We start from the raw sequence: 25927 nt of genomic DNA on the forward strand, positions 1-25927 counted from the left end.
TTACATGCATGAGAAAAATGGATAGTGCCACTTAGAAGACAGCCTTGTGCACGTGAATGCCCTCCGTGACGGCGTCCTTTTCTGCCAACACACAGTTCTCACACAGTACCTCGCTGTGGCGAAATGTCCTAAGAGTAAATTGACCTGAGGCTGAAATGTACTTCCTGTAAAAGCCCATTTAGTGGATGTGATTTCATTCAAGGCGCTGCCTGTCTCAAAGTCACCAGGATTCCTTCGCTGAGTTTTATGTATTATTTACTTTGACCACAAAGATACACTGATTATTTGCTTGATTGATTTGAACCAGAGTCTTGCCCTGTTGCCCAGGCTGGAGTGCAATGGGACGATCTCGGCTCACTGCAACCTCCGCCTCCTGGGTTCAAGGGATTCTCCTGCCTCAGCCTCCTGAGTAGCTGAGATTACGGACGCCCGTCACCACACCCTGCTAATTTTTGTATCTTTAGTAGAGGTGGGGTTTCACCATGTTGGCTAGGCTGGTCTCCAACTCCTGACTTCATGATCCGCCCACCTCGGTCTCCGAAAGTGCTGGGATTACAGCATGAGCCAGCGCGCCCGGCCCTTATTTTATTTTTTTAAAGAGACAGGGTCTCACTCTTTCCCCCAGGCCGGAGGGCAGTGGCACGATCATGGCTCACTGCAGACTCGACCTCCTGTGCTCCAGCAATCCTGCTGCCGTGGCCTCCCAAAGCCCTGGGGTTACAAGTGGGAGCCACCGCGCCTTGTCCGATTATTTGAAATTCAAAGTAGATGTCTGTGTCTGTAAATCCTGAGCTCGCAGGAAGTTACGTGTTGATCTCACAGTGAATGAGTGTTTGGGAAGAGACCCTGGTTGCTTCTCAGCAGGCGGAGAGGATAATCCCCGGCACGGTTTCCTCCTGGTGTTGTTTCCCCAAAGACCACTAACAGGATGACTCCCGGGTTCTTCCCTCTAGGAGAACCAGGCTTTCCAGATGCTTAGCTAAATGTAAATACTGGATCTTTTGAAGATCAGTATTTCTTTGCCCTGCATTGACCACTGTGGGAAATATACTCTTGGAGATCAGGGTCTAGAATGTATTCATTTGATACCGAAAACTTCAACAGAAAAAAAATCCTTCTGAATAAATATGAAGGTTGTTTCATCTTTATTATCTAAATTCTGTCTTTGGTCTGATCCCTCTCAAAATAAAACACTTTAGAGCTTCTTGCTTCTAGCAGTAAGAATACTTAGGATTTAAGTCCCACTTTTAAGGTACAATCGGTGAATATTGGCCTTAGCTCCTGACCTCTGTCTGTGAATGGCCTCTGTGGGAATCTGGGTCCCTGCTAACCTTAAGGTTGGCGTCAGAACCATTCATCAGGACGTGTCCCCGAGGTCACTGCTGCCCTTAGGGCGCTGAGGATGTAGCAGAGGTTAACCTGTACACAGTTACTGTTTCTGTGAAGTCATTCGGGGTGGAGGGCGTTAGCTGCTGCAGTCCCATGCGATGGCCGGGTTCCTCAGCACCCACCACGGGTCGCTGCCCTCTCTCCAGTGCTGCGGTGATGGGTGCTGAGGGCCCATGAGGCTGCCCTTTCGGTCTTGCGTGGTTCTTAATTATTAAAGAACGAAGACACATTGGTGTGTTTCTTGTCAGTGCACGGAAGCCTGTCTTCCCATATTTCTTGCTTGCTGGTCCTCATTCTGATCCTTGTGGTCCAAATAAATAAATACATAAAACCCAGCTAGGGAATCCTGGTGACTTCTGGACAGGCAGTGCTTTGAATGAAATCACATTCATCGAATGGGCTTTTCAGGAAGTACATTTCAGCATCAGTCAATTTACTCATCAGTCAATTTGCCCACAGCGAGATGCAAACTGGTGTCACACAGAACAGTCCTGTTTGCTGTCCACAGAGAAGTCCTGTGACTGTGGGAAGGAGGCTTTGCAGTCCCCGCCAGCCCCACTCCGTCACAGCCAGTGGAGGTGGAACTTGGAATCTTTGAAATAAACTCCTCGATGATTTTGGTCCACACAGAGTCAGAACCGCTGTGGCAGTGTGGGGGAGTTGTGTCAGGCGGTGTGGATGGCAGGCCGGGCAGAGGGGTCTGGGAGACGAGGTCCCGCTGTGCAGAACACACGGGGACCGGCAGGCAGGAATGGGGGCGAGGGGGTCTCAGGCACTGACCTGCACGGGGCACTCCATGGGGCAGGAAAGAGCCTGGCAGGTTTTAGAGGTGCACCGTACGCTCAGGAAGGAGTCAGTACACACCAGGCAGCTTCTGTCCAGGCGGAGAGCCGGGGTCCAGATGCTGCAGCAAGGCGGCTGTGGCAATGCCAAGTGAGTGGACAGAGGGTCTGCAGGCCACTTGGTGGCTGAGAGGGCGGGCGAGCAGCACCCAGGGCCGGGTAGCCCCATCTGCTGTCAAGGGGTGTACCGAGAGGGGACAGCTGGGCACGGGGGCATGCGTTGTCAAGGGATATACCGAGGCGGGGGGGCAGCCGAGCCCACGGGCACGCACTTTCAAGGTATGTACTGAGAGAGGGGACAGCGGGACGTGGGCGCACATGCTGTCAAGGGATGCACCGAGAGAGAGGGGACAGCAGGGTGCGGGGGTGTGCTATCAAGAGGTGTATTGAGAGGGGATGGCGGGCATGGGGGCATGTGCCTGTGGTCCCAGCTACTCAGGAGGCTGAGGCAGGAGAATTGCTTGAGCCTGAGAAGTTGAGGCTGCAGTGAGCCATGACGGCACCACTGTGGTCCTGCCCAGGTGACAGAGTGAGACTGTGTCTCATAAAATAAAATAGGGAACAGATTTGGGAGGAAGGGTCTGGTTTTGGCTTCTTAGACATGGGTATATCTGGGGGCAGTGCAAGCGAGCCTTTCTAGGGGGCAGCTGCAGATAAAGGTGTGGAGCCCAGGGGACGCTTCCTGCACCAGGCGACAGGTTTGGTGGCGTTGGTGTGAAGTCGAGTTTCTAGAGGGAGCTGACAAGAGGCTGAGTGTGGGACTTTGAGGGATAAGCTGAGGAGCAAGAAGGAGCAAGAGGAAGAGCAGAAGAGTCGGGGGCCCTGCAGAGGACGGGGGCCTGGGAGTCTGGAGAGCATGGGCTCAGCACTGTGGGTGTGTGAGGTGTGCACTGCCCCGGCCTATCTCAGGAACACCTGCTTTCTGTGTAGGGAGTTGCAGGTATGCACAGCCTCGCCTACACCAGAACTTCATATTTAAAGTGAACACATACTAACAACACAGGCATAAAGCAGGTTTCCCACCGAAAGCAATCTGATTGTATCCATCCGTTCCTCCACCTGTCCATCTCCCCTAGGGGTGAGCCTGCCGTGTGCTGGATGCCCTTCCGGGCACTCTCAGAGTGCCTGCTGCACCCACGTCAGTGAGATGACTTCTGCAGTCACGTTTGTGTGGGTGTGGGGGACCAGGTTGTTTGGGAGCACCTTCAGTTTTGGAGGATGCTCATGGCCAAAGGCTCATCTAACTTTGTCTAGGCTGTTTGGTGACTAGCTTAATTTGCCCCCTTCCTGAGTTCCTTCCTCGATACACTTTGGCACTCTGATAGTCCTCAAGCCCCATCTTTGTTACCTGGGGACACTGGAGACTGGAGAGGCCCAGGGCCATAGGGCAGGTGGCAGGAGCCCTGGCCTTCATGGCCTCAAGCGATTCTCCCGCGTTGGTCTCCCAAAGTGCTGGGATTACAGGTGTGAGCCACCGTGTCTGGCCTAGCCATGGTCTTTTCTTGCCAGAGGCAGCTCAGTCATTGTCTGTCTGTGTCAGCAGTGAGCTGGATGTCAGGCTATCGAAGGAATGTGGAAGCTGGCTATGGGAGGACCGTGTGCTTTGACCCCAGGCTGAGGCCGGGCTCCCAGGCAGGGGACATGGGAACTGATCATGGTGACCACTCACTCACCTTCTTAGGGTGATCTGGTCATTTTTCAGTTAGTGTTTATAGAGCGCCTGTATATTGTGCTGGAGGTGTAGGAATGAAATGCATTTTCTGCCCTCTAGGAGCTACCCAGCCTGGTGGAGACAGAAAAGGGAAAAAGATGCCCAGGTGTCGGGCACTGTGTAAGAGGCACGCGTGTGGGGAGCCTGGGGCCTGTGGCATCAGTAGGCTGTTGGATGGGCAGCCATGGCCTTGGTGAGGAGCTGCTGGCAGGGGCACACTGTGGGCACCTCCTGGTGTACTCAGGATGGCCAGAGCATGGCACGGGGTCTCCAGTTGGGGTGGAGGGAGATGAGGGTGGAAGGGAGGCAGTGTTCAGACCGTGAGAAGCCACAGGTGCTGCGGAGTGTACGCCGCATCTGAAGTGCCTGGGGAGCCTGAGAAGAGTTCTAAGCAGAGAAGCGATCGGAGCAGATGTGCATTTGAAGAGCTGCCTCTGTACTGCAGCACCTTGGATAAATGCTGTGATTCCCTGTCAGTAAATATTGAGAGTGAACTTCATGCTCTTTAGATAAATATCCTTTCCTCGGTGTCTTTTCTTCTGATGCCAGGCGTCTGGTAATAAATGCCACGTGGGCTCACGCACACAGATGCCTCCTTCCACGCCTTCTGTTTCCTCTCAAACAAGAGGCGACTGGAAGGGTAATTCGGCCCCGCCCTGCAGCCTGGCCACGCCTGCCACCGGCGAGTGAGCCATGGCTTGGAACTGTGGAGGGTTCTGGGGAGGTTTTGAGCTCTTGCCACTAGAATGCATCTCCATTAGCATGGAATAGGCAATGTGTGGACATTTTTAATCCTCAGCCAACGCACTAATTAAATTCCTGATGGCAGGTGGCCTGCCACGCAGGGAGCTGTGTCCATAGCACAGTATTTTCCAGGAAGAAGTGGGTTTTATATCAAGACTGTGAGTCACCGTGTGAAGTACATGCGCCAGCACACATGCATACCCCACTGCACGGAAGTTTCTGGAGAAGAACTTGCCCTCACCTTCTGAGATGTGTTGGTTCTGACTCCTGAGTTCGCTTCTCAGCCCACTATGGGTTGCAGTCCGAAGTTTGGAAAGCGTTGTCCTGTGGGAACGTGGAGTCCAGGGTCCGGAGGTGGGGCTTGTGGTGTCTGCTGCTGTGCTGGGTGGACCCCGAGGGGAACAGGCCGAGGATGGACCTGTGGAACCACATCTTAAAGACATTCTTTAAATCTAATTTTCACTTCGCCTTTATTGATTTGAGCTGTGTTGATGTCCCTAGTGACTCTGGTGGGTACCTGCTCCGTGTCAGGGACGTTACAGCCGCACCGTATAGTTTAATGAGGAGATGGCACCCTTTCCGCTTCCTGCTCTGCGGAAGTAGCCCAGAGAAACCGCGGGAAGAGCTCCATGGAGACTGTCATTTTCGGTGACAGTGGGCCTTATGCTGCCTTTAGATGTAGGCAGCGTCTCTTTCATGTGTTTTTGTTTGTTTGTTTGTTTGTTTTGAGATGGAGTCTTGCTTTGTCACCTAGGCTGGCGTGCAGTGGCGCGATCTCAGCTCACTGCAAGTTCCATCTCCCGGGTTCAAGCGATTCTCCTGCCTCAGCCTCCCGAGTAACTGGGACTACAGGCGCCACCACCTTGCCCGGCTGATTTTTGTATTTGTAGTAGAGACAGGGTTTCACCATATTGAATATTGACCAGGCTGATCTCAGACTCCTGACCTCATGATCTGCCTGCCTTGGCCTCCCAAAGTGCTGGGTCTACAGGCGTGAGCCACTGTACCCGGCCTCCTTCATGTTTCTCAATCCCTACCTTTTCTCACCAGAAAACACTGCCGGAAGTTTCAGACTAAGCTGTGGCTCCTGGCGGGCTGTGTTCTCAGTGAGAACCTGGGTGCCGGTGGCTGCGGGAGGCTGAGGGAAGCTCCCTCTCCTTTCCGGCACAGGTGGCTGCGGGGCTGCTGTGCTCCTGTCACACCCAGGCTCCAGGAGGAGCAGCCACAGAGAGGCTGAGACGGGGGCCAGGGCTGGGGAATGCTGTGGGTGTGGGCTGACTGCTGCCATCACCTCTGAGAATGGGGGCTGCCCCAGGAGGCCCCGTGTTCCACGCCCTGCTGCTGCTGGAGCCCACCTCCCAAATGTTATGCACTCACCACCGCGTCGCTGTTAACCGTTGCTCTCCCTCGCGTGAACCCTGTGAGTGCCCTGGTGCACTGTCCACTAGGGAGGCTGAGTCCGTTGGAACCCACAGTTGGTCGGGTGCAGTGGCTCACACCTGTAATCCCAGCACTTTGGGAGGCCGAAGTGGGTAAATCACTTGAGGTCAGGAGTTCAAGACCAGCCTGGCCATCTCCCCTAAAAATACAATAATATTAGCCAGGCATGGTGGCGTGCACTTGTAATCCCAGCAACTTGGGAGGCTGAGGCAGGAGAATCGCCTGAACCCGGGAGGTGGAGGTTGGAGTGAGCTGAGATCACACCACTGCACTCCAGCCTGGGCAGCAGAGTGAGACTGCCTCAAAAGAAACAGAGAGAGAGAGAGAAAGAGAACCCACAGTCAAGGAACTGCTGAATTTAGGAACAAACGTCTTTTTACTAATTCATGTCTTTATTTATGAGGAAAGTTTCATTATAGGATTCCTTAAATAGCAGGAGTTTCTGTATCACGTTTAGAACAGCATTAGGTTTACCCTGCTTTTACTGTGCTCTGGACCCAGCCCTGGGTGTGTAGAGGCACTCAAGCCTTGGTTTCTGCTTACATGGGACAATGAGTTAAACTGGATGATATTTAACAGCGATTTTAATTCCTGAATGCCATAATTCTCAAATGTAAAAGGTTAGTTTACTATACATTTCATCACACTTCATCTATGGTTGAGTTCACCAAGCACCGCCGTGCGCCCCTGCCAGGCATGCCACCAGAAAGGCCGGTCCCTGCCCTCAGGAAGCGCTGGCAGCCACACGCTGTGCACCTGGTCTTCGCAGGGCAGACCCGGAGGCTGTTCCTCTACCACAGTTGCCTTGAGGGTAGACATAAAGGTGCTGTAGTTTTCTTCCTGTTTAGTCTTACTGTTACCTGCCTTTTGAGAGGAAGAGAGGATTTGCTTGTCAGCAGTATCTTTTGCTGAACCCTAAGCTAAATTCTAAGGGAAAATGCAAATAAAAACATCTTGCCCTTGGAACTATGAGAAGAAATGAAAGAGACAAGATGAATGCAAGAAAAATACAGAGAACAAAACAGCACACAACAAGCAACTATTTATGTTAATTGGTGGCAGCTGTACGGAGCTGGGATGGGCGTGCTGGGAACGCGAGGCCGTCTGGGTGTCCTGGAGGTTCCTCCAGGGTGACTGAGAAACAGAAATGAGAGGCCAGTTCTGCAGGGTTTTCCCCTCCCTTCCCTGAAGCTGTGGAATGAAGTTGAATAAGACATTTCGACGGAGATGAGGAGGGTGTGGTCCAGTGCTCAGCACTTCCTGTTCATGTTCCATGTCCTGGCCAGAGCTTGTTTGTGTTAATAAAGTTTTATTGGCACTTGGCCACACCATGTGTTTGTCTGTTGTCTGTTGGGGCTGCGTTCCTGTCTTCTCGGCAGAGCAGAGGAGCCGGGGCCGAGGCGGCATGGCCTGTGTAGAGCCGTTCACCATCTGGGCCTTTGTGGGAAGCTTTCTGTCTGGGCTCCAGTTGCGTCTTCATGTAAACACAAAGTAAACACATGTACGCAATAAATATCAACAACGGATTTTCTGGCTAGGGTCTCGCAGACTAACAGATTTCAGTGGAGCTGGGTGTAAGCACATCTCTATTTATTCCCAATTATTTTTATCATTTTTAATGGAACTCTTAACAGCTCACACTCATTTGGCATCCTCTGCCACAACTGTTTAATTTGTTGTGTGTGTGTGTGTGTGTGTCTTTTGAGCAAAGGCAGAAATCCCTTGTTTTGATTCCCTTTTCTCATCACAGCAGTTGTAGTGCTCTGGCTTTATACGCTTTGGGAACCTAAAAAGCAACTGGGTCTCAACACCAACTCATGGCCTTTTTTTAAGTTTGTGTATGACATTATACACATATGTATAAATATATGTGTATTTTTGCTTCAGTGGAATGAAAATGTGCGTCACAGACTGTATGTTCAATGTTTTCTTTAGCTGCCCACAGTTACGGGTTGTGCAGAAACGCTTCGCTATCTTTGTTGCTTGTGTGCTGACTAATGAAATAATTGATTTTTCCTCTTTTGCATTTTTAGAATCAGAAGATTGTTTTTTCAAGTAAGCTTATACTATAATTCAATGATTGATGGTTGAGATCTGTGCTCATATTTTCATTTTCAAAGATTAATATGTGCTTTTTGAAGGAGACAGTGTATTTAATAAAACAAACTGAAATAGCTCCCCTTTTATATTTAAGCAAAATGCATAGAAAATCAGTAACTTGCTTTTGAATAGTACCTGGCAGTTTATGTGGTTTAAAAGTATTTTGCAGTTCAGTGTAGAAATAAATGCTACTTTTTTGTGACACTGCACACTTTTAGCTGAAACGTGGAGTATACTTTTACTCTGTACATTTTCATCTAGACTGAATTTTAAAGCTATCTTTTTTATAATAAATTCCAGAGTTTTCCAAAATTCTCATATTTCTTTTAAAATGACACGTGTACAATTCCATTCTTCTTTGATAATATGTCCACATTTATAAATATTTTCTAAATATTTCACATATTTCCATCATGGAAATGTTTGGAAATGTGTGAAATATTTAGAAAAAATGTGTATGTTTGATCCTTAACCACGTGAAATTTGCTTTTACCTTTTAGAGAAAGTTGGCTGTTCCGTTACCTTCTGACCCACACAGGTCGTCTCTTGGGATAGCACAGGTGGAGGAGGGTGCTGTGGAGACTGGAGCCCTCCCAGTGCTGACCCCACACGGGCTCCTGTGGAGACCGGACCTCTCCCAGCGCTGACCCCACACGGGCTCCTATGGAGACCAGACCTCTCCCAGCGCTGACCCCACACGGGCTCCTATGGAGACCAGACCTCTCCCAGTGCTGACCCCACACGGGCTCCTATGGAGACCGGACCTCTCCCAGCGCTGACCCCACACGGGCTCCTATGGAGACCAGACCTCTCCCAGTGCTGACCCCACACGGGCTCCTATGGAGACCGGACCTCTCCCAGCGCTGACCCCACACGGGCTCCTATGGAGACCGGACCTCTCCCAGCGCTGACCCCACACGGGCTCCTGTGGAGGGTGGAGGCCGGAGCCCTCCCAGCGCTGACCCCACACGGGCTCCTGTGGAGACCGGACCTCTCCCAGCGCTGACCCCACATGGGCTCCTATGGAGACCGGACCTCTCCCAGCGGTGACCCCACACGGGCTCCTGTGGAGGGTGAACCTCTCCCAGTGCTGACCCCACACGGGCTCCTGTGGAGACCGAAACTCTCCCAGCGCTGACCCCACATGGGCTCCTATGGAGACCAGACCTCTCCCAGCACTGACCCCACACGGGCTCCTGTGGAGACAGGACCTCTCCCAGCGCTGACCCCACATGGGCTCCTATGGAGACCGGACCTCTCCCAGCGCTGACCCCACACGGGCTCCTGTGGAGGGTGAACCTCTCCCAGTGCTGACCCCACACGGGCTCCTGTGGAGACCGAACCTCTCCCAGCGCTGACCCCACATGGGCTCCTATGGAGACCAGACCTCTCCCAGTGCTGACCCCACACGGGCTCCTGTGGAGGGTGGAGGCCGGAGCCCTCCCAGCGCTGACCCCACACGGGCTCCTATGGAGACCGGACCTCTCCCAGCGCTGACCCCACATGGGCTCCTGTAGAGGCCGGACCTCTCCCAGTGCTGACCCCACACGGGCTCCTGTGGAGACCGGACCTCTCCCAGCGCTGACCCCACACGGGCTCCTATGGAGACCAGACCTCTCCCAGTGCTGACCCCACACGGGCTCCTGTGGAGGGTGGAGGCCGGAGCCCTCCCAGCGCTGACCCCACATGGGCTCCTATGGAGACCAGACCTCTCCCAGCGCTGACCCCACACGGGCTCCTATGGAGACCAGACCTCTCCCAGCGCTGACCCCACACGGGCTCCTATGGAGACCAGACCTCTCCCAGTGCTGACCCCACACGGGCTCCTGTGGAGGGTGGAGGCCGGAGCCCTCCCAGCACTGACCCCACATGGGCTCCTATGGAGACCGGACCTCTCCCAGTGCTGACCCCACACGGGCTCCTGTGGAGGGTGGAGGCCGGAGCCCTCCCAGCGCTGACCCCACACGGGCTCCTGTGGAGACCGGACCTCTCCCAGCGCTGACCCCACACGGGCTCCTATGGAGACCAGACCTCTCCCAGCGCTGACCCCACACGGGCTCCTATAGAGGCCAGACCTCTCCCAGTGCTGACCCCACACGGGCTCCTGTGGAGACCGGACCTCTCCCAGCGCTGACCCCACACGGGCTCCTATAGAGGCCGGACCTCTCCCAGTGCTGACCCCACACGGGCTCCTGTGGAGACCGGACCTCTCCCAGCGCTGACCCCACACGGGCTCCTGTGGAGACCGAACCTCTCCCAGCGCTGACCCCACACGGGATCCTATAGAGGCCAGAGCCCTCCCAGCGCTGACCCCACACGGGCTCCTGTGGAGGCCGCAGCTGGGCCGTGGACTGCAGGCTGCTGATGGGAGCAAGCTGTCATGCAGGAGTGGCCGTCTGTCCATTGTTCTGTGGAGAAGGTTCTAGAGCCAAAGCCCGTGGAGTCTAGAATCGCACTAATTAGATGTGGTCCCCAGCAGCGTCAGCATCTGCTGGGAGCTGCTTGGACATGCAGCCTCTTGGGCCTTCCCGGACCTGCTGAACCGAATCTGCAGTCACCACATCCCATGGAATTCACAGGCACCTTCATCTCAGGAAATTCTGGTCTGGATCATCGGTTTCCCAGAACGGCCGTGCATCAGAATCACCTTTGGAGCTGATGAGACTCTGCCGAGTCCCGCCCCAGCCCCCACAGATAGTGATTCAGTTGGTCTGGAGTGATTCTGCTGCCCAGCCAGGCGTGGGACCCCTGCTCTGAAATGGTCGTCCCTGTTGGCTGAGGGGCGACTGAGAAGGCCGGGGCCCTGCTGGGTGTGTCTGGAAGTCTGCAGCTGCTTCCGCGACACAGTCCAGCTGCTGGGAGCCTCACCTCTAGGACTCCATCCCCGAGTGGACGTCTCGTCCCCAAAGAGCGCCCGGGCCCTGGACCTGTGTGGAGGTGCCGGCTGCAGCCCCATGACAGGGATGGAGATTTGCCGGCGTCTAGCCACCCAGCCTCCACTCCCTTCCCTTCCCGTTCCCATGGAAACAGATTGCGGGAACACTGGGCATGGTGCTATCTTTACCCGGTTTTTGGCGATCTGAGGTCTGTTTCCATGGGAACTGGAGGGAAGGGGACGGTAGTGGAGCAGCTAGACTGCTTTTAGATTTCGATGGCAGCCTCTGTGCTCACTGTAAAACCTGCTTTGCCCAAGTTTACCTCTAGGCCAGGGGTCTGTGCAGCTCTGAATGCAGCCAGGACTCATCTGGAGGAGAGGCCGGTGGAAAAGGAGGAGAAAAGGAGCTCTGAAAATATCCTTGAAAACGCCAGTCGTTCCCTTTTCCTCCAGGAAGCCATTTTTAGGTGTTGGTATAAGTTATTTAAATGCCATCTTTAGTTATTATTTCTTGTATGGTTTTATTGAACATAATAACATGTTTTTATTCAAAGGAAGTGAGGAGATGAGTCATTTTGATAGGAGTGATCTCTCCGACGTGGGGAATCCCTGTGGCTCGGCGGTGCGAGTGAGTCACAGCTGGCTCTGTGTGCTGGGCTGGAAATGAGGGCCTGGTGGGTCAGGGCAGGGCAGAAACTGAGTGAGATGGGGAGGCTTGGGGTGGTGATGAGGACAAAGTAAAGTGATGCTGACCTATGTAAGTATGTGAAGATGAAAATGCTAAATTCTCATCTAAGCAGGCCCTGGTCTGAGTGAACCCTCTGGGTGTTCATTTATGGAGTGGAGTTTATTGGGGCAGTCATGGTGCTCTGCTTTTCCCTCCCCTCCTTTTGTACAGTCAGGGAACAGCACCCTCTTCCTCCCTCCCAGGGAGCCTGCACCTGGCAGGAGGCCTTCTCCTTCTTGTTTCCTGCCTCCCGCTGGCGCCTTGCTCTTCAACGCTGGTCTTGTCCACCGGCATATGTGTGTTTCCTGATTTCAAATGTATTTGTTAATTATTTAGTTTTTAAGTAAAAATGGAGTGTAGTTTTGGTGACTGCATGGGGTAATGGGGATACTTGGGGAACACCGGCCCAGATTATCTTGGTGAAAGTGGCTGCAGCTTACTTTCCCTGGAGGAGTGAAATCAAGTGCCCTAGTTCTTGCTGTTTGAGGGAACTGTGTTCACTTCATAAGACTCTGGGAGGGAGGGTGGTCACGAGGTTGCTGTCTGTCGTGGGAGAGCTGCCCCTCCCTGCCTGTCCTCCCAGGCCCTGCGAGCACTGGCTTCTGTCTGAAGAAACGTGCTCAGGTCTCCATGCAGAGTAGGGGTTGGAATAAATCGATTCCTGCTAGTCAACTCCAGTGGGGAAGGGAATAAATAAGGGCCAGATTCTGAGAGGGAAAAAGAAAAATCTAAAGAAGATGCAACTTTCCGTGCAGAGGAAGCCGGCGGTCAGGCTGGCGTGACCCATGGTCGCTTAGTTCATGAGAGGCCTCTCAGAGCCCGTGCACCCCCAAGAACGGCGGTGTCAGCGGCCAAGCGTGGCAGTTACTTTCCCTCTTGCCGGCGGCGTCCTGTGGTTTTCTTCGGTGGATCCCAGGAATTCTCTCGCCTGGATCTGACGGTGGACGTGTAAGATAGATCCTTTCAGCATCGGGCATCCTCAGGAGCTGCTTCTGCGGGTGAGGGCACGGCTCAGGATGAGACGGCTCCTGCAGCTGCCAATCCATGCCTCTGAAGCTCCGCAAGCTCAGCACACGCTCGGCCTCCGGTGCCGTGGGAGACAGCGCGGCCACACGCGGTTCCAGAGGGGCCCGTTCTGTCTTCCAGGAGGGCACGTGTCTTCACCGCTGCCTGGCGGGACGCATGGTACCTGTCTGTGGTGCATTCCCCATGAATAACCTCGCTTGCTTTTCCTGAGTGAGAGCACACGCACGGGCCTTTGTTACCAAGGCAGTGGAAATTGGTCTAATGAACTCTTCATGCTTGGCCGCAGGCCTCCAGAACACAGCGGTGGGGTTTGTGGCCCCATTAGTTAGAGACTAGGCAGCCTTCCCCTGGGTTCTCTGCCCTCTGTGACAGCTGCTCCTGGGGACAGATACTTTCACATCCTGCCTCGCCTGGCCTCGCAGGAAGTCGGGACGCTCTCTCGGTGGTCCCTGCAGGTGCATGGAGTTGGGACTGCCCGTCGAAGGCTTGGTGTGCTGGGCCCCACAGGTGGCATTCGATGTTGGGCAAACACACCCGGGAGCTCCTCCGTCACACTCTTGGACCTGCCAGCTGCCGGTGACATCGACGCCAGGGCCAACCTCTGACAGCACTGTTTTGCGTTATGTCCTTCAGACATCTGCTGAAGTACGCACCTCCTTGGATTTCTGTCGTCAGATAAAGTTGTTTCACCAACATGAACTGACTAGGCTGCGCCGCTTCTGTTTCCATAACTCGGTCGGCCTCAGTGATGGCTTTGCTGCTTGAAATGCAAGTCATTCTTGGAAAGGCTGGTCTAGAGGTTATCTTTTTGCTCTTAGATCTAGAGTGCCTGTGTTCTCCCAGGTGGTGTTGCAACCCATGACTTTCCTAGGGTGGCACACAATTAATTGCAAATTATTTCTTCTTCCAGTTCCCTGAAATGGGAGAAAGAGCAGGGTGGTTGAACCGAAGTTTAAGTGGTAATTGGATATCAGATGGGCCTGTGTCTGCTTCTCCTCTGCAGGCAATAGAATCCTCTTCCTCTCTCCAGAGGAAAGTGGGACTCCCCTACCTTTTGTCATAATGGACATACTCAGGCAGTAAGGAGTCATCATTCCGCCAGAACACAAACGCTGGCCAGTCCCAAGAGCTGCTCGAGTGTGACCCACCATTGAGCCTCCATTAAGTTGCGTGGAGCAATGGGCAGAGCGTCGCAGGCCCGTCCCAGACAACACAGACGCTCCCCTGGAACTATCTAGGAAAAGGCTTACTGGAGTGTTTCTGTCCACCACTGCTCACCTTCAGCTGGATACTGAGTTGTGAAAAATTACATAAAGTGGACAGTGTTTCTTTGTCCTAAAGGAATACATATTCCTCAGATAATGAATGTGAGCAAATGAGGCAGAAGTGCTTCATGAAAGCTCAGCTGTTGCCTGTGTGTGTGATTTAAGAGGCACTTGTGGAGCTGGTTTGGAGCTTGGTGAACAAGGCGTGCCTAGGAGGCTTTGTGAATGCAGGTGACTGAAATGCCTCTGATCATTCATTTCTGTCGGGAACGTTGGCTGTTTTGTCACTGATTAGTTGGTCTGAGCCTTAAGGTGTAGAGCGTTTTGCCACGTCCTGGTGTGGCCCTGTTCGTTAGAGACCAGGCAGCCTTCCCCTGAGTTCCCTGCACTTGTGACGGCTGCTCCTGGCGACAGTTGCAGGTTCACAGCCTGCCTCGCCCGGCAGAGGGGCATGGGGCACCCTGCTTGTCAGAAAGGTGGTTTGCTGTCCTTTCTGTGCTGGCTTTCATTCTCGGGGCTGTGTGGAAGCTTGAGAGGTGATGTGAAGAACTTCAAAGGTCAGCACTTTACCAAGGGAACAAACCACACCAGAAAAGTGACAGAAGAACAGCAGACAGGGCCCCGCGTGATTATTTTCCGAGAAGGAGACGTAAAAACTTGGTCAAATTTATTATTTTTCTTTCTATTGCTGCTTTTTAAATGTGATATTTCAGTATGAAAACATGAAAAAAAGCCAATCAAATATCAAGAGCCTCTATCTTTTTCCTTTTAAAGGCAAGTTTCTTTCTTGACATTTTTTTCCTGTTCTACTATTCTACCACATTTCATACCGAAAACCTCACCCACACACTTTCTCTAATTTTGTATCCTTTCTCCTGTTTCTCTCTGTTGTTAATTTTAGCTGGCATGGAATGATTTGAGCTTTGATTTTTATCTATTGGGAACTTTTTAAAAAAATCAAGACAAATTAGCAGAGGAACTAGGAGATGAATCCGATGTTGTATCCAGTTGGGTCAGATAAGAACTGGAAGAGGGTGGGCTGAGACGTGTTAGAGACACGATTTCATCGGCCGGCTGCTGGGGCAGGTTGTAGTAATTTGGGAGGGGTGGTAATTTCTCCGGCCCTCGTTAGATCTAGTGTCTTGTTTGTGTTTTCTCATTACACACACGTTGGCTCTATGAGGCCAGTGCCATCGTTACTTCCATTTTACCGCCAAGAAAACTGAGGCTCGGGGGCTTTAAGTAACTGCCTACGTCACACACAACCTAGAATGGGGTGTACCCAGTGTGGGCAGAGCCCAGACTCTTTTCCTCTGGCCCCTTTGTATAAGGCTCTTGTTGGAGCGTGTTTGAAACAGCATGGGGCTGGGCACTGCCTGTGCAGCAAACTCCCAGCCACGATGTCCCCCATGGGGCGCCCCCAGGCCAGCAGCCACTTGTGTGTGGCACCCAGAGGCAGGACAGAGGCCATAGATTGAAAAGGAGGTGACCTGCCTGAGGCTTAGCTAGAATTCTGTGCCGTACAACCAGCATGTATTGGGTACCTGCTGTATTCTAGTCCCCACGGTCAAGGCCAAGGATCATCGGGAAGCGTTGTCCAGAAGCACCTGCAGAGGCAGACGAGACGCGAGGATCTGGGCCCCGTGGCGACAGGAGCTTGGTTTGTTTGCTCACTGCTGTCTCCCCGGCTCCTAAAATAGTGCCTGCCAGAGTAATGACCCCACAAATAACTGCTGAAATACTGAATGAAGAGATGCAGCTTTGGTGGCGTCCTGCAGGCCAGAGAGCAGGGAAGACTGTGGGCCGGCACAGGTGTCCCAGGGAAGCCTGCTGTGAGCTGACAGCAAGGAGTGGCTTGGCAAGGGGGACGAAAATTGCTTCGTACAAACAGCTTGTCGGTTCATATTCTTTTCTACTCCCACCAAAGAATGAGACAGCCCCCCTCCCTTCCTGCCCACACTTGTTAGCCTATGGTCTGACCCCCTTCTTGTCCGCCTGTCATGCCCATTTTTATCTGAAGAAAGCTGGAGTAGGGGAGATCCCTGGGTGTGGAGCGTTGCAGAGGCCGGCCCCTGCCTGCTAGCCCCCTGCCCCTCAGTCTGAGCCCTCAAACCAGGCCACAGTGGGAACGGAACCTCTACAGGGGTGGGGCTGGGTTGGGGGGCATTTCTTCTGCTTGGCTGGTAGCCACAGTGGAGGTGTCTGTGATGTGCTCAGACCAGGCTGGGTGCCGTCTGAATGGACGTCCGCCCAGGGATCATCTGCTCCTGGGCCAAGCCCTGACCCTTTCCCGTGCCCTTGTGCATGTAGGTGCTGCAGGAATGACCTGGTTCGGGCCCTGGAAGGTGGAGATCTTACCAGTATTCCCTGATTCCTAGCGAGCGGCTGGTGCAGGTGTGCATGGCCGTCTTCCTAGCACTGCAGGCTCTCCCTCCTGAGCCAGTGTCTCCTGTGGCCGCTGTGTGTGGACAGTGGAACTGGAAACTTGGGCCAGGATCCAGACACCTGGTTCCAGCTGTGGCTTGCATTCCTCCCACACTCACCTTCAGCCTGTCCCCTCTCCCTGAGCCTCCGGATCGCCGCCTCCACAAAGCACAGGGGTCGGATGTATGACTCCCTGTGGCTTCCTCTGCTGCTAGGTCGTATGAGTTGATAATTATAGACTTACGAATGCATTAAGGACAGTTACCCTGTTCGTTCAGTTTGGGGGGAACTCTCTCCAACTTGGTTTGAGTAGAGCCTCAGGATTTGTCAAGCGTCAGGTTTATCAAGGTAACTTTTTAAAGAATGTTCTAATGTAATTACCGCTTTTCCTGTTTGCAGCCTGTGTGTGTCTTTGAGTCGGATGTTTTGGATTTTGTACTTGCTTTCTGAATTGGTGGCCTACAGCAAGGCACTACGCTACCCTGAACTACGTTACCCTGAACAAGTACCCAGAGCCCACTGAGCTGCCCAGGGTGAGGGTGGCTTGGAGGTTGTGTTACAAAAGCTGCACATTATTTTGCACCCCCACATCACAGAGATGAAAAGTAGCGTGAAAAATTCATCGCATTCCAACTCAGTCTTCCCTGGCTATAGGCAGCCCGTTTCTCTGACTTGCTCTCAGATTTCCATTTCCGTGTAGGTTTTCCGTGCTTCTGCACTATGTCCCTTTCTTTTGTTTCTCTTTAGTTTTTTTTTTTTTTTTAAGAGACAAGGTCTTGCTATGTTGCCCCGGCTGGAGTGCAGTGATGCAATCACAGCTCACTACAGCTTTGAACTCCCAGGCTGAAGCGATCCTCCTGCCTCAGCCTCCCCAGTAGAGGTGTGCACAGCCATGCCCAGCTAATTTTTATATTTTTAGTAGAGACGAGGACTTTCTGTGTTGGCTAGGTGGGTCTCAAACACCTGGGCTCAAGCGATCCTCCTGCCACAGCCTCCCAAAGCACGGGGGTTACAGGCGTGAGGCACTGTGCCTGCCCACGCCGTCCTTTTTATGCCCATCTGCCCTCTCTCCCTCGGCCAGAGACACGGCCACAGGGGACTTTTTGAATGGGAGGGGCCTCCAGTTTCACCTCCTCATTGTATAAAAGAGGAAATGGGAGCCAGGGCCGGGAGTCACCAAGGGTACCAGAAGCTGGGTGGGTCCCCACCTGGGGCTCTCTGCCCACAGCTGACTGCCTGGAGGCAGGGGTGTTTTATTTGTAGCACCTGCTTTTCTTTCCTGTTGGGAGATCTTGAGACTGACTGGCGGTTGCCACGGTCTGCGCTATCCATGAGCTCTGAGGCACTCACATGGAGACGTGTGACATCTCCCTTGGAGGGACACCTGGTGCCAGCTCAAGTCAGAAATAGCTTCTCAAGTGTCTTTTTCCCACTTTTTCTCTCATCTGTCTCATGACAAGCCCTTTGCCTCTTTGATCCTAAGTGAACATAGGGTGGGATGATGCATAGGTAAGCTGTACAGTGCAGCTCTCAAACACAGTCGTTTTTATTTTTTTTTTAATTTTGCAACAGAGCCCCAGTTTGCCAAGGTTTAGAATGACCTCTTTGTTTGGCAGTGTTCCTTTCTACCTGGAACTTCTCTGGTGGGTAGAGTGGCCAGGGATCGGCGTCCACAGGCCGGCGCTCAGCCCCGAGCGTCTGTGGGGCCTGAAGCGGTCGCGGCGGCTGTGGGCCTGTCACCTAGGTAACCGACATTCCGCCAGCGAAACAGTCTGTCCACAGCAGGAGGAAATAAAAAATGAAACTGCAGCGTCAATTCTTCATGCACCACGGTATTTTGAATGCGACTTGATTTTGGAAAAAAGGCTGTTCAACTTCTCCATTGGATTTTGGCCTCTCTGCCCGTGTGTGACCCTCACATTTCCTGAACGTGTCTGTTTTTACAGTTACAGTGTCTTTTAATGAAAGGTGTATTGTGGACACAGCTCAGTTCTTACTCCTGAATGACTCTGAGGAGGACTGCGTTTCCTATAAGTTTTTGTGAATAGCTGGTAAGGCAGACATGCCCTGTAGCTTACTTGGTTAGTTACTTGGTTTGTGAGTGTTCATGTTTTTAAAACGTCCCTTCCTGTGGGGGTATTTTTCCATTTGACGTGCTCTATTTCCTTAGTAACTGTTGCTCTGTTATGGGAGGGACTTAATGACATTTTTCAAGTGCAATATTGAATTAATTTATTTCCTGGTTAGTTCTGCCCATCTTCCCAGTATAAATAGAACCTCCGCGCGTGTGTGTGTGTGTGTGTGTGTGTGTGTGTGTGTGTGTAGAATGATGGCCATGTGCTTGCTACCTTGTGGGGGCTCTTGACTGTGACCTTACATCCTGGGTAAGTTGCCTCTTCCTGTATTCCCCCCTCTCCTTCTCTCTTGATTTAAGCCACTTGCGTTTTGGGAGCTTCCTGGGCCTCAGGAGTAGCGTGGGAAGCAGTGGCTTCGGGGCGAGAGGCCCAGGGTCAGTCCTGCTCTCCTGCTGCCAGTGTTGGGCGCAGTTCTTGAGCCTCCATGGGGCAGTGCTTGCTCTCGCTCTCCCTCTCTGTAGCCTGAGGGCATTTAAGTCAATGACCTCTGAAGGCCTTTGCTGGATGGGACTTTGTGGGAAGTGTGAGTGCAGCGGGATCACCACTAGTAATCATCATCTCGACTCTTCTAGTGGGGTGGTGGGAAAACCAGCCCGGAGGGTCCCAGCCAAGCAGGCTGAGGAGCAGCACCTCCGCCTGGGAAATGCCCCTTGCGAGACGCGGCTGGGGCTGGGTTAACCGTGTAGGTGTTTGCTGAGCCTTCTCTGTGCTGGGTACAGTCCTCGGGGAAGCTTCACGTAAGTGCCTTCCTTCACTCCTGTGTTCGCTCAGGAAACACATATTTAACGGGCACCTGCTGGGTGCCGAGGGGAGCGGGAGGATCTGTTGGCCACTGCCTTTGCTCTCACAGCACTTTTGGGGGAGACGGGCAGGCGTGGGGCAGTCAGGACACCCGCGTGGAGTTGCAACTGCAGGTGTGTTGGGAAGCCGACCAGGTGTTGCGGGCTGTGCAGCAGGGTCCAGACTTAGACTGGGGGCCATCAAAGAAGCATCTCCAAGGAGGGTTGTTTGGGCTGAGACTGAAAGGCTGGAGGCTCATGAGAGCAGAAGATTGGAGGGATGGCCGGCATCAGCGTGTGTTCAGCTCCTCCAACTTTCACACTTCCACGTGTTTGCTCCACAGATGCCCAGCGTGGCCGTGCCGATTGCTGGTTGGTTTCTAAACTAAAAGCACACGTCTTGTCCAGAACAGGTCCTGCAGGCTTCTACTGACTGTGCTGGCCCTCGGAGTTTTCTCTGGGTCCGGATCACCCACCCTGCCCTGCCTCTTGGTCACCTGACACGCACTTACTGAGTGCCGCTGGGTTCTGGCCCCTTCTGGGTGGTCACAGTCTTTGACGGAGCAGAACGAAGCCTGCAGCTCTGCGTACTCCTAGAAAGGGTAGCTCATCTTCATTGCTAGCAGTGAGGAAGAAGACTTTTTACAGCATTTATAATTGCATTTTACCTTGAAAATTGCATTGGGGGAGACTCAGAGCGTATATAGGAATAGGCACGTTATCCATTGATGAGGTAACACAACTGTGTCCGTCCTGCTTTTGTTGGGAACCGCAGACATCATTGTCCTAAAAATCCTGGCCATGACCACGCTCAGACCTCATGGGAGCTATTACACACCCGTGTCCAACCTCTCTTTTAGAAGATGTAAAGTTAAGGATTGGTGGGGGTGATTAAGCCAGCATAAGAAAACTGGGAAGTTGGTTGTTTCTTCTGTTTTGATCCACATTGGCTTCAGTTTCTCCCATAGCCTTTTGACATGTGGGATGTATGATAACTTCATTTTTCTAATTAATTTTTTTGACAAATAATAACTGCATATATGTGGGGTACAATGTAATGTTTTGCTATATGTACGCATGGTAGAAATATTCAAATCAAACGGATTAATATATTTATCGCCTTACCAACTTACATTTTTTGTGGTAAGAATGTTAAAAATCTATTATTTTAGCAATTTTTAGATATGTGATACTTTTTTATTAACTGTGGTCACCATGCAGTGCAGTCTGTCACTAAAACGTATTCCTCCAGTCCATCTGAAACTTAGCTGTGTCTGATCAACGCTGCCCTTTTCCCCATCCCTGTTCCCCCTGCCTCTGCTAATCTCCTTTCTACCCTCCTTTTGTGAGATTGACTCTTTCAGATTCCACATATAAGTGAGATTGTGTACTATTTGTCTTTCAATTCCTGGCTTATTTCATTTGGCATGATGTCCTCCAGTTTCATCCATGTTGTTGCAAATGACAGAGTCTTGTTCTTTTTGAAGGCTGTATAGTACTCCATTCTGTACGTATACCACAGGATCTTTATTCGTTCATCCACTGAAGGACACTTAGGTTGCTCCCATATCTTGGTTATTGTGAATAGTGCTGAAATGAATGTAGGGGTGTAGATATATTTTTGACATACCTATTTCTTTTTTTTTTGAGACGGAGTCTCACTCTGTCTCCCAGGCTGGAGTGCAGTGGCCGGATCTCAGCTCACTGCAAGCTCCGCCTCCCGGGTTTACGCCATTCTCCTGCCTCAGCCTCCCAAGTAGCTGGGACTACAGGCGCCCGCCACCTCGCCCGGCTAGTTTTTTATACTTTTTAGTAGAGACGGGGTTTCACCGTGTTAGCCAGGATGGTCTCGATCTCCCGACCTCGTGATCCGCCCATCTCGGCCTCCCAAAGTGCTAGGATCACAGGCTTGAGCCGCCGCGCCTGGCCGACATGCCTATTTCAATGCCTTGGATGTATACCCAGCAGTGGGATTGCTGGATCATATGGTGATTCTATTTTTAGTCTTTTGAGGAACCTCCATACTGTTTTCCGAAATGGCTGTAGCCATCTCCATTTCCACCAACAGCGTGCCTGGGTTCCCTTTTCTCCATGTCCTTATTTCCACCAGCAGCGTGCCTGGGTTCCCTTTTCTCCATGTCCTTATTTCCACCAGCAGCGTGCCTGGGTTCCCTTTTCTCCACATCCTTGCCTGGGTTCCCTTTTCTCCACGTCCTTGCCGATACTTCTCATCTCTTGTCTTTGCGAATGGCCGTTCTGGTGGGTGTGAGATGATATCTCACCGGGGCTTTAATTTGCACTTCCCTGATGCTTAGAGATGTTGAGCCTTTTTTTCATACATCTGTCAGCCATTTGTATATCTTCTTTTGAGAAACGTCTTTTCAGGTAATTGCCCATTTTAAAAATTGGCTTATTTGTTTTCTTGCTGCTGAGTTGTTTGAGTTCCTTATATACTTTGGAGATTAGACCCTTATCAGAAATATGGTTTGCAAATGTTTTCTCCCAGTCTATCGGTTCTCTCTTCATTCTGTTGATGATTTCCTTATGATAACCTGATTTTTAAAAAAGTGAGGTAGCATAACTTCTGCAATGAAACAAATAGACAGAAATCTCACAATAAAACAACAGCAAAAACCTCCTTCCTACAGTTTGGTTTTCTCTCTGAGTTTAGAGAATGAGAACAAATAAAGTCTAGCATATTTGCACACCAAAAGCATCATAGAAAAGGGCAGAGAAAAATCAAAGCTTTAGGGCAGGTGGGCTTTTGTCTGTATCTGGCAGGATAAATTCCATTTCCCAAAGTTCATGATGCTAATGCAACTAGTTTTCTTCTGACGTTCCTGTAGGACCTGCGTGTTGGCCATTTTTAGATGGAATGTTAGAATTCAGAGAAAAAATGTTTTCTCATATTTTCAAGCACTTCAAAGCCACCATTTATGCAAATAATTTATTTTTTAATTAAAATGTTACCTGTTCTTTAAACTTGAGGACTCCTACTGGGCCATACCTTATTAACTGAGGATGTTACTATAGATACATGAAGGTAATAGAACTGGATATCTTAGTATCATTAAAGTACTTCATTAATTTTTAATGTACTCCTTATAATTAGTACGTATCAGTGATGTGTTACTTCACTACCTTCTGTTTATAGCAACATGTGGTTAACAGAGGACTCCTTTCTGTTCTGTGCCCTGTTCTCTTAAATTCTTTTTCTTTAGTTAGATGGTGAAAAAGAATGAGATTATGTTTTCTAAAAATTGGTTATAAATTGATTAGGATGAAGTGATAACAGAAAAGAGATTTCTTTTCCTAAATATTGGAGATTGATATTCAGGATTCTGTTTTAAAAGTCTGATCCTTTGGGCTTCTGAAATTCTTGTTGTTAATATTGCTTTATGTTTAATGGAACATTGAAATATCTGAAAAACGTTTTGTAAAATGCTTTTTTAATTATTCTATTATTATTAATTATTATTTTTTTTTTGAGACGGAGTTTTGTTTTTGTTGCCCGGGCTGGAGTGCAATGGTGCGATCTTGGCTCACCGCAACCTCTGCCTCCCAGGTTCAAGTGATTCTCCTGCCTCAGCCTCCCGAGTAGCTGGGATTACAGGCATACGCCACCACACTCGGCTAATTTTTTTTGTATTTTTAGTAGAGGTGGGGTTTCTCCATGTTGGTCAGGCTAATCTCGAACTCCTGACCTCAGGTGATCCTCCCTCCTAGGCCTCCCAACGTGCTGGGATTTTAAAGGCAAAATGCTTTTATTATTATGTAACATATGGAGCAGTTTATAGACTAAATTTGCTTTTCTTTTCCATTCTCACTAAAAAGATAGTGCGGGCATTTGTTTTTCTCTTAAGAATCCATTTTTAGACCAGGCATTGTGGCTCATGCCTGTAATCCTAGCACTTTGGGAAGCCAAGTGCTTTGGGAGGATTGCTTGAGGCCAGGAGTTTGAGGCCAGTCTGGGCGGCTTAGTCAGAGCCTGCCATTCATTCACAGATAGATAGATAGATAGATAGATAGATAGATAGATAGATAGATAGATAGATAGAATCACTTTTGAAAACTGCTCCTTGCAAGTCCTGCATTTTCTTCCTGGAGTGCTGACCACAGTGGCCACGCACCGCAGATCCCAGTCTAAGGCCTCGGGAACCAGCTTGAGAAATGAGTTTCTTCCCCAGGGTGTCTGTGAGGGCAGAATGGCCCGGGAGGGACATTCGAACCTTGGGAGGAGCATAGATGTGGCCTGGGGGGCAGATGGAGCTCCTCCCACCCTGGCAGCCCCTGCAGGAGCCCCCATGCCCACAGTGGGGTCCTGGAGGCAGCTGCCTGGCTTTTCCTTTCTGGCCTCTATAGGCCGTTAATTGTAATGCTTCTGCTGGTCATCAGGAAAGTGACCTCTTGCTTTTCAGTTTCAGAGGCGGAGCACAGCGAGCCGAGGCTGGGATCAGGAGCACCTGCGTGCAGGTGCAACCCTGCAGGATGCTGGCAGTGGCGCGGCCCGGGGCGCCCGTGCTCTGAGGGCCTGAGGGCCAGTCCCTCCACCTGCACCATGGCCTCCGCGCCCTGGCTGGACGGCTGACGGGAGCGGGGACCGCCGCCGCCCAGGTGCCACACCCGGGTACCGCTCGCCCGCGCGGAGCTGGGCAGGTGAGCCGCGGATGCTCCCAGAGGCCAGCCCAGCAGAGCGATGGACTCGGACAGGCTAAAATGGAAGTGACCTGAGCCTCGCCTGGCGGCTTCCTCGACGGGACAGCGCAAGAGTTGGAGCACAGGCTTGTCTGGGGAGCAGTATGCCGGAAGCTGGTTTTCAGGCCACAAATGCTTTCACAGGTGAGCGTGCTCCAGGTAATCCGAGGTTTTACCTCCACTCCTGGCAGGCAATCAACTCCCAAACCACTGCATGCAGCGAACCTAGCTTTGCAGTCAGGAGCTGAAGGCCAGCGCAGTCAAGGGCATGCAGTGAACCTAGCTTTGCAGGCAGGAGCTGAAGGCCAGCGCAGTCAAGGGCATGCAGCGAACCTAGCTTTGCAGGCAGGAGCTGAAGGCCAGCGCAGTCAAGGGCATGCAGCGAACCTAGCTTTGCAGGCAGGAGCTGAAGGCCAGCGCAGTCAAGGGCATGCAGCGAACCTAGCTTTGCAGTCAGGAGCTGAAGGCCAGCGCAGTCAAGGGCATGCAGTGAACCTAGCTTTGCAGGCAGGAGCTGAAGGCCAGCGCAGTCAAGGGCTCAGGCGCCTGTGGTGACTGATTTTGACAAAATAATAATGTGTTTTCCTTCACTCTCTCAATAGCAGTTTGAAAAAGCGTTTGACACTTTTTGCTTCTGTTTTTGTTGAACGATCGTCTACACACAATATCCTGCAGTATTCGCAGCGTCTTCCAAGTCTGTGCTCTAAGGAAATGTGTCACTTGCTGAGCGAGGGTAGGGGAAGTGTGGTTTCTTTACAGAACTGGGAATATTCTCCGAGGGAAAAGATTAATTGCCGATGTGTGCTTGATCCCTCCCCATCTTTAATTTCTCAGATTTATTTGTGTGCTTGGGACAACTGGGCAGAACTCGTCTTGCAGTGAGCGGGGAGAAGCGGGACACCCCAGTGTGCAGGGAACCACGCAGTCCGGCTGGCACCCAGAGCCCTCACCCGAGACACAGGGGATTTTGAATTCAGATCCTAGCTCTTTCGTCTGATTCACATAACATCCCAGGAAGCCACTTCATCCTCTGGGCCTCTGGTTCCTTGTAGACAGACTGGGCTCTGTGACATGGAGGAACTGCGTGAAATCCAGGGAGAACGTGTTTACATAAAAGAGGTTTTGGGGGATTTGCTTTTTATTTTAAAGAAAGATGGTGGAAATAGTCACAAGAAGTGACCCTATTCTCTGGTTCCACGAGTCCCAGAAGTTTGCAGCTTTTCAGATTTTGTGGAGGGAGCAGGTCAGGCTGTCCGGACGCCTGCAGAGAGGGGCGGGGCTCAGGCTTGATTGGCGTGGGCCTTCTCCTTGGATTAGACGTCAGCTCCGAGACGGCCTCGCGCTCCTCCGCGCTCCCTGTGGCTTCAGTGTGAAAAGATGGAGCGCCGCTGTGGTGCTGCTCCAGGGAAGAATGAGGGGACGGTTCTTCCCAACCTTTGGCCGCTTCCACGCGCACCTGCAGGCGACCTCCTGAGGCAGCTTGCACCGTCTGTGACACGCGGTCTCAGTGACATTGCCTCCCGCGAGGTGTGGGAGGTGGGTCAGGGCCCGTGCTGGTGAGCTTGCAGCTGTGTCCATGCCTCCCTCCGGATTGTGAGGGGCTGGTTACTCTCTGGCCCACGGGGATGAGCTCCGCAGCTGTGTACACCTGCCTGCCGGGTCGTGGTGGATGGGTCATGGCCCGTCTGGATGAGCTCAGCAGCTGTGTAGACGAAGGGTTGGGGGAGCACGTGCAAAGCCAAGCTCTCTGGAACCATCTTCATACCTGCAGCCCA

The 25927-nt window shown here is 51.8% G+C and overlaps 1 protein-coding gene across 6 annotated transcripts in view; it reads left to right on the forward strand.

The window, feature by feature from the left end:
• The window catches only part of LDLRAD4 (low density lipoprotein receptor class A domain containing 4), a 443890-nt gene that overhangs the window by 150081 nt on the left and 267882 nt on the right, over positions 1-25927 (forward strand). For 4 of the 6 annotated variants that reach the window (XM_007974746.3, XM_073006499.1, XM_007974745.3 and 1 more), the window contains exon 3: positions 23876-24296. The exons of 1 other annotated variant lie outside the window; for it this stretch is intronic. In XM_007974746.3, coding sequence (XP_007972937.1) covers positions 24257-24296 — 40 coding nt within the window. In that variant the 5' untranslated portion in view covers positions 23876-24256. Of the gene's footprint in view, positions 1-18719; positions 18928-23875; positions 24297-25927 lie in introns of those variants that run through there. One more of the 6 variants, XM_007974751.3, reaches the window with a different exon arrangement.

Source organism: Chlorocebus sabaeus, chromosome 18 (genome assembly GCF_047675955.1).
Source record: "Chlorocebus sabaeus isolate Y175 chromosome 18, mChlSab1.0.hap1, whole genome shotgun sequence".
Taxonomy (NCBI): Eukaryota; Metazoa; Chordata; class Mammalia; order Primates; family Cercopithecidae; genus Chlorocebus; species Chlorocebus sabaeus.